Here is an 8,169-nt window from a genome sequence, read left to right as displayed (position 1 = left end):
CACAGCTGAATTAATAGGAAGTTTGCTTGCAAAAATTTATAATTTGTTTTTATATTTCACAATAGCTGTTGGCTAGTGCTAGTAGAGCGAGCATTCGTAGCATTTAAGAAGATTTTTGCTTTTTTTGACAATGGAGTACAATGACGAATGTAATGTAGGACTGCATATGTTGTTAGGTGAATATAAGCTGAGGTTATGTTTGAATTAAGATAAATATTTTTGTATTTTAGAGGCAGCAGAACTCATCATGAATGAGAACAGAAATGCTGAAATAGGGGTTATTTGTGAAACTCCGACTGTAGTGAACTATGAGGAAGTGCCCACTGGCTTCTCAATGTCAGAAAGTTGTTCCTGGAACACAAGTTGTCGAGCATACCTTTCTTTCACCAATATAGTCGCTTCAACACCAATAAGGGAATCAAGGAATCCGGCAACATTATCAGCGCTAGATTTGTCTTCGTATGGAAGAATCGCCACCAAGTGGCAATCTATCGTACAGGAGCAATGAGCCCTGTATGATTGATATCCCTTTGAATTTAGCTCCCGTTAATCGCAGCGAGAAAACTGAACCTGTCAGAGGTAATGCCTGTGTTCCGTTAAATCTAGCTACAACGAGTAGAAGCGCATCTGCACAGTCTGTGTTCCATCCACCTATAAGCGACGTTTATCTTCGTAGTCCTCTTTCTCCGCTAGACATGAAAAACAATGAACTTCAAACAGGCTTTCCAGCACGCTCCCTGCAGGCCGCCTATACACCGATGGATCAAGAGCAGCTTCCAGTTGTCAATAATCAATGTCAACCAGGTACATCGTCCAAAAAGTTCAAGGCTGTCCATAGTGATATGTCTTTTCACGAATCAACGGAAACAAGCAATGAAGCTCGGCAAATGATAGATGAATACTTCAATTCCGGAAGCGACGATGAAAACGACTACGACCATGACCCTGACAATGTCGGTGATGCTACGATGTTGAACGAATTCGCATATTTCAATGATGCTTTTATTGGGGACAAAGATGAGTTTACCAACGAACATGCCGATGAACGTGTTGCTCATGAAGCCGGTAATTTCTGTTTAAGTGTTTTAATTTCTTATTATTGACCATAAATTCAACTAATAGGTTCAACTTCTGCAGTAATGGATCCAGGTTTCGAAGAATTGAAAAAAGAAAACGTCGTAAATCGTCCAAAATCGTCATACCGCAAAAGAATGGAAAACAAGATTCAAAAAGAAAAGGGTCTACAATATAATCGTTACAATGGTATTACAGTTCCAGCACGTAGCTTAAAGAAGGCATGCTCCTGTTCGAAGCTTCGTTGTGGAGATCAATACCCAGAAGATATACGACAGAAAATTTTGAAGAACTTTTTGATGCTTTCTATTTCCGGACAAAACCAGTTTCTTAGTTCTCACATGGCAGTATCGCACGTGACTGGTCGCACAGTGAGTACGAAATTTTTCTTCTTTTGCTAGTCACTTAAGGTACGGCAACTCGTTGTTACTTGTAAGGTGATTTTTGGGCCTATACATTATAAGCCCAAAACGATACAAAACACATCAATGTGGGTATCTTTTCACTTCAAAAACTTCTTTGAGTTGAGGGAAAGATTAGTACATATACGCCTATGGATGGATTAAAGCGGGTTTTTGTTTTGCTTTCTTCTAGGTAATTAATTCACAAAGGGAGTACTCAGTGCGATATTTTCTTCCTGGAGTCGGCGGCATGGTTCGAGTTTGCAAGGCAATGATTTTGGGAACCTTGGATATTACATCCAAAAAAATGCGATGCATCACTGTCAAAAAACTGGACGGTTTAGGGATCAGCGCCGACGACAAGCGCGTAGAAAATTGCAACAGAAATCCAATTGGCATTGAAGCGAAACAATACATTGAAAGCCATATTCTGTCGTATCCGGCTTACACTTCCCACTACAATAGGAAGAAGTAATCGAAATTGTATTTGTCGAGTGACTTGAATGTGACAAAAATGTACGCAATGTACAAATCCAAATGTACTACCGATGGTATGCATCCTGTTCACTATAACAGTTTCCGTCTCATATTTAAAACATTTAATATGAGCTTCCGCAAGCCGAAAGCAGATACTTGCTGCGAATGCGATAAGATTAACATACTTATTAAGCAGCATGCTGGTACAGATGAGCTAGGAACTCATAGAGCCGCCCAACGTGCACATCAAGAACAGGCACAACGTGTGTATGCAGCGAAGAAAAAGGATGTTCAGGATGCTAAGAAAGATCAAACTATCTATACCGCTTCATTCGATCTACAAAAATGTCTGCCAACGCCTCATCTCCAATGTGGTCAGGCATTTTACAGCCGGCAGCTCTATACTCTAAATATGACTGTTTTTGAGCCGAAACTCTGCACGGTGTTACTTGTGGAATGAGTCAATCGCTCGCAGAGGGTAACAGGAAATTGGCTCGTGCCTTTTACAGAACCTGCGGTTCCTACTAACCGATGAATCTTTCTTAAAAGTTCGAGTTATCAATTTATATTCTGACAGGTAATTGTAAATTTATTCATAATATCTGGGACATCAATTAACTATCGAGCCTACTACCACAGAGAACAGACGTTCATCTTATTTTCAAAGGATGTGTAAAAACTTGCAACCGTCGTTTAACCGTAAGTGGTAATGCTCCCGCTATGTGGCGCTCGTGTCAATGACAAACCAAGCACTGATAGCGATAAAATATCGATACGGCAGTATTCATGCAGTGCAACTTTTTCACAGGTTTTTCTTTTTTTTTTTAATGAACATGAATGTCTGTTCTCTGTGATACTGCTCTTCAAGCCCAACTTCCCACCTGTTTCCACATACCGATCTGCTCTAGTATCTCCTATCTCTATAATTAAAACATTGTACTCCTGGACAGATGCGCCGGCCAAAATCATAATTTTACGATCTGCATGATGACAGCATACTTTGTAGAGGAATGCATACGAGCTAACCGTGAGATGACGATTCGGCATACTTTTATGGTTAGTGGCCATAGCCACATGGAAGTGGATTCGGTACACGCCGCAATCGAACGAGCCAAGAAACTAAGTACCATGGATATTGAGACCCCAAAATATTGGGCTGTCTTTATATCGCAGATCAGGAGAAAAATCGCGTTTGATGTTAAGGAATTGGAACAATGCGATTTTCTCGCCTTGAAATTACTTGAAGAACGATACATGCGACCGAAGTATAATTCATCTGGACAGCCAATCAAATTCCAAAAAATCATGCAATTCGAGTACCGCACCTCTTATTCCGGCGTTATTTTCTACAAAATGGATCATGATCAAAAAAATTTTTCAAGTTTCTCTTTGGGTGAGGAGAAATTGTTTGGTAACAAACAGTTGCCTCTCCCTGTGCTAGTCCCAATAGAAAACGAACCAATTCCACTACCTCAAGAGAAGTTAGAGGACCTCAAGAAGTTAATTCCTTTCATCAACAACAAGCAGTATTATGGAACAATGCTTAAACATCTTGTGGTTCCAAAACGAGGCAGGAAAAGAAAACATAACGGGCAAGACCACTTCGATGCTGATTTTGATGCAGAGGAAGACTGGCCTGTGGAGTATCTGGAAATGGAAACAGTTATTGATGAATGTCCAACATAGTTAGGTATCATTCCATGATTTTCTTACATTTTATTTCTTGTTACATGTTATGGAAAATTCACAGAGAAATGTAAACAAAACACAGAGCAATAAATGTTTATTAAATGATTAAACACTCTTGTCCTTACAAAAACAAATTTTGAATAAAAAACTTATGATATGCCACTGTTTTAGTTCCTAACACCTTGATCACCACTTTTTCTATTTGAACCAGTTTGAACTGTACTCGTTACACTTTTCACTGTACTGCACGTAAAGCAGAGCGTCTTCTCTTTCACCCGTACTTATATTATTAGTGAAACATGAACAATTCAATCCATTTCCAACTCTCAGCACAAATACAACCTTCTGTTCCGTGAAAACCGCTCTCTACAGTCTTTTCTAAATTCTGGTCCTTTAAATCCTAGGATTTGTAGAGAATGACACTAACGGGTTTCACATTTCAAGATGCTGAAATTTATAGGATAGAGTCAGATTCCTACACAGTTCATATTATTGAATAAAAAACCTACCATTTCAATTATCACTCATCGTAGAAGCCAACTATAGTACCAATTATTATACATTCGCATGGGGGTTTCACTTGATAACTTGATCGATACAATTTTCACTGAAAACTACTCGGTATAAAACTGTTTCGGTTTTTTCAAAGAAAATTTCAGTTTAGTTTAGTCGGATTCAAAAAACCTAACTAAAATGACAATCTACCAAAGGGTACATCTGAAATGAGCTAACTCAGAATCAAAACAAACATTGGATCTAACAAAAGGGTCTAAGTCTATTTTACAAGTTTAAAGGGACTTTTCATAATTCAGTTCGTAAACATCTAATTTTTTCAGTAATATTGATGGGTTTTCAACGAAAATATTTAAATATATTAAAGTTTACATGTTCGTAATTATTTCTGCGTTAAAAAAATAGAAAATTGGTTTCAATTGTTAAATAGCATTTAAAAAAGGAAACTAAAACTTCGAGGTTGATTTTCTCAAAACTATTAAATCCGAGATAGATCCTTTTGACATGTTGCTCTAGAATTACACGTTACAATGTAGTTGTTTGTTGTAATAACATAATAATAAAAAATATCGTCCCTGCATATTCGACTATTGCGTGGGATATTCAAATTTTGAATATCTTTCTCAGATTCACGCATATTTTTAGCAACTGACAATAAGCTTCTGCATCCTTGGGAAATGGATAAAATTTAATGCCCGGACCGGAACCACAGTAGGTTTTAAAACCAAACGCTTGGCATTTCATTCAAATTCCTTTTTGCTTTTATTTACCGCAACCAAAACAAAATTGTGTCCACAGTATTGAACCTTCACTTACTTATAGCGAATTTCTTTATTCCACCAGCTCACCTCGTTTTGACCTGGAAGCGCACTAACTGCTGTCAAACACACTTAATTTATCTCGGCAAACTCGGTTTTTAAAGAATGTCAGAAATATATATTTCGACGAACATTCAGCAAATATATCGATTTACTGTAAACCAGAAAGTATTGACGTTTCGTTTGCCGAAGTTCTTGAAAATTCTGCCGAAAACTTGTAGAACATTTCGCTGAATTTATCAGCTGTTGAGTTCTCGGCAATAAAATCTAAGTGTGAAACCCTTCTTTATTCGCTCGATTTTGACCCAGTTTTGACCTGCCGTGCTGCCCGAAGCGCACTGTAAGGGCATCTTCAGCGGTGGTCCAAATCGTTGTTTTGTTCTATTTTTTTGGAACAAACTCAAACTCACTGCTGCAACGGTGGTGTAAATTTTTTTTTAAACCAGATCTTAATTGAAAAAATTTGAAACTGGTATACGTTTGGGTCTATTTTTGTCACTTTTTGGAACAAGAAATAGAACGTTCTAAAACCCTTTGTACGCTACCAATAGGAGGGTAAAATGTCATATTTTAATTGAATACCTCATTTCTAGCTATTTTCATATAAGCAAAAGCGAGTGTTGGGGAATAAACAGAACAAAGATTTTTTTTGAAAAATTCTCAATTCATTTTTGTGGCTTTTCTGAAGAAGAAAACGAACAGGTTTGTCGTTGTTGGCTTCAAGGAAACCGAGCAGTAAAAGGGAGAATTCTGGCAGACCATAACCGTAGGCTCAACTACTTGGTTTACAACCACCAGGGTGACAAATATGTTGGCTATTCGCCTTAATTGTATTGGGGCTAGAGGAGAACTTAAGAGGCCAGAAAAATATTCCTCGAAGACACTGAACTGAAAACATTCAAAATGCTGGGGTGACATTGAGCATTTTGTTTCGAGCAACTGGAACAAAACCAAATGATCGCTGGGGGGCGTTATGTTTCGTTTTTCGTATTTCTTGACTTTGCGGGTTAGATGAGCCGCAGGACAAATGACAATGACTGCTCCTTTTAAGCTTGAAGTATAACTGGCAGTATGTGACCTACTCGAAAATAGCGAAAATTGTTCGAATCAAGCTGCGCAATGCCACCCAATATCCTCAAAACCCAAACCAAGTTTTAGGAACTGCAAGATTTTGAAAGATTGATGGGACGAAAACGGAAGATGAACACCTACGCGATCAAATATTTTTCGCTATCCTCCGTAACCCTATTTGTAGCATTCGATCACACCAATCCATGCTGAGAAATGTCACTGACGCTCGGGTCGAACCGTCGAATCCATGAAGTCTTGTGGATATAAAGTGTCTTGCCAAAGTAATTGTTTAATGTGCGTAAAAATTATCGAATTTCCGTTTATTAAATATTGAGTGTTTTTTAATATAACAAGTCTCAATAACTGATAGCATGGGCTATTGAATTGTTGACAGTGTGACAGATGTCAGCGGTTTAAAACAACAAGATATACAACACCGGTGTGGAGAACGAAAAGTTGGTCTATATTAACTGGTTCTATTCTGGTTTCGCTGGTGTAAATCTAGTATAAAGTTGTTTCAAAAATAGACCACCGCTGAAGATGCCCTAAAATTTGTCAGCTTCAACTAGCAATGGGCGATATTGAATCGGTATCGAAAATATCGATACTTTTGAAACGATATTTCGATTTTTTAGATCGATGCACAAGCGTCCGATACTCGCCCGTATCGATACTGAAAACCGCGATATTTATATCGATATCCTTTTATGCATACGGACCAGCTAGCTGACATCGCGCCATGTTATTGTGAGTTTCACTGAAACTTATTCGCCGCGCTATAAACCGAAACTCTGAAACCAAATGCCCTTCTCGGTTGCCGAATCGATTTTATTTTCCTCGGGACACTGTAAGCAACAGCCAAAATTAAATCTACCTGTCTTGGCAACCCTTTCCAAAATCAAAACAAACTTCGATTCTGGCAGCACACTGAATGCGGCGTCAGGGATGCCATTTTTACAGATTACTCTAATATAGATTGACATCATAATGCTTAAAACAGAAACAACAAAGTGAGTATATGATCCAATAGATTTTCCTCTGGTGATTAGTAATCCTTTTTAGTCTCCACTGTCTCCAGCAGTGATTTCTTCAAGGATTTTTCCGATTTTTAACAATGAAGGTTGATGCAATTAAAAACAGCATACACCTGGCAACTCAGCGCGGCCTTTGATTCAAGCGCGGTGTTTGGATTAGATCGCGTTCAGTTTTGGGCAAAACTCTTAATATTTATTAGTTAGAAAAATTCGGCGGTAGACTTCACTATCTTATTTTCGCTGACATATCTAACTTTTTTATGTCATCAACTTTCTCATCAATTAATATGGAAGTGTGTCAATAATTTATACAAATAAGACGGGAGCTTCACAGCCCATTGGACCAGTGAATACAAATCTTGAAGATATAAGTTGTTTAATTCATTTGTTTGCCAAATCTCAGAATTTCTGCATTACCTGTATGTATTTGTTTGTGAAGTCATTTGATTCATGCTGCTCTAGAGAATGCGGATAGATACCAGAAAAACAACAAAAAGTCGGCACATCAAATTTTCATTGCTGGAAACCACCAAAATTTTGCTGATTTTTGGTGTGCTGTGCTTCCAGCAATCTGTTCAGCAAAATGAAATTTGCTAATTATTCAGTAATGCTCAATTGCATAAAAGTGACACGTAGTTTGCTGCATGTTCAGTAAAACAATATACAACTTGCTGGTTGTCAGCTATGACAATTTGCTGTTCATTCAGCAAAGCATAAATCAATTTGCTGGTTAACCAGTTAGTTCAAGGGAACCATGTTTCCGTCAAACACCAGATTCCATCCGCCCATCGGATCATAGGCAAATTACTGTTGAACTAGAGATGTATGATTATCATTTCAACTTTGAAGTTCATCTAGCCCAACAAGGACTTAGCTATGGTCCCATATTCGCTATCAGGAGCTGAGTGATGATCCCGTACCAGCTGCACAGCGGTTTGGCGCGTTTTACTAATGACAGCTTGACGTAAATTTTTTGACGTATCAATTCTTTTGCTGGATTCCAGCAAACATTCATTTACTGTTTTCTGTTCAGCAAATAGTTTTGCTGTATTTTCCCGAATCACTGAATCGATTACTGGTTTTCAGTAAATC

General features: G+C 38.1%; 2 protein-coding genes and 1 long non-coding RNA gene across 4 annotated transcripts; 2 read left to right on the top strand and 1 right to left on the bottom strand.

The window, feature by feature from the left end:
- On the top strand, positions 1 to 2,554 carry LOC129728968 (uncharacterized). Of its 2 annotated transcripts, XM_055687446.1 has the most exons (4): positions 1 to 176; positions 231 to 1,065; positions 1,123 to 1,445; positions 1,669 to 2,554. In XM_055687446.1, the coding sequence occupies exons 2-4, from the start codon at positions 462 to 464 to the stop codon at positions 1,948 to 1,950; spliced, it is 1,209 nt and encodes a 402-aa protein (XP_055543421.1). In that variant the 5' UTR covers positions 1 to 176; positions 231 to 461; the 3' UTR covers positions 1,951 to 2,554. The 2 variants fall into 2 exon arrangements, with proteins under 2 accessions (XP_055543421.1, XP_055543425.1); XM_055687450.1 differs by having other exon boundaries at positions 1 to 1,065.
- LOC129728983 (uncharacterized) lies at positions 2,441 to 3,720 on the top strand. Its single transcript, XM_055687459.1, has 2 exons — positions 2,441 to 2,529; positions 2,903 to 3,720. Exon 2 carries the CDS (start codon positions 2,937 to 2,939, stop codon positions 3,636 to 3,638), a length of 702 nt encoding a protein of 233 aa, XP_055543434.1. The 5' UTR covers positions 2,441 to 2,529; positions 2,903 to 2,936; the 3' UTR covers positions 3,639 to 3,720.
- Positions 3,721 to 3,722: 2 nt separating this feature from the next.
- LOC129728991 (uncharacterized) lies at positions 3,723 to 5,266 on the bottom strand. The gene is made up of 2 exons (XR_008728659.1): positions 4,151 to 5,266; positions 3,723 to 4,088 (listed from the first exon to the last, which is right to left on the bottom strand). It is a non-coding gene; the product is annotated as an uncharacterized LOC129728991 (long non-coding RNA).
- Between the last annotated feature and the right edge of the window lie 2,903 nt (positions 5,267 to 8,169).

The sequence above is a fragment of the Wyeomyia smithii genome, chromosome 1, assembly GCF_029784165.1.
Source record: "Wyeomyia smithii strain HCP4-BCI-WySm-NY-G18 chromosome 1, ASM2978416v1, whole genome shotgun sequence".
Lineage (NCBI taxonomy): Eukaryota > Metazoa > Arthropoda > Insecta > Diptera > Culicidae > Wyeomyia > Wyeomyia smithii.
Note: the sequence above shows the minus strand (reverse complement) of the source record. Positions and strands in the feature narration are given on the sequence as shown.

Bases quoted from the DNA above. Each gene is read 5' to 3' on its own strand.
- LOC129728968 (XM_055687446.1), top strand. From the start codon at position 462: ATGGAAGAATCGCCACCAAGTGGCAATCTATCGTACAGGAGCAATGAG. The intron at 1,066-1,122 runs GTAATTTCTGTT...TTCAACTAATAG, and splicing joins ACGTGTTGCTCATGAAGCCG to GTTCAACTTCTGCAGTAATG. The intron at 1,446-1,668 runs GTGAGTACGAAA...GCTTTCTTCTAG, and splicing joins CGCACGTGACTGGTCGCACA to GTAATTAATTCACAAAGGGA.
- LOC129728983 (XM_055687459.1), top strand. From the start codon at position 2,937: ATGATGACAGCATACTTTGTAGAGGAATGCATACGAGCTAACCGTGAG.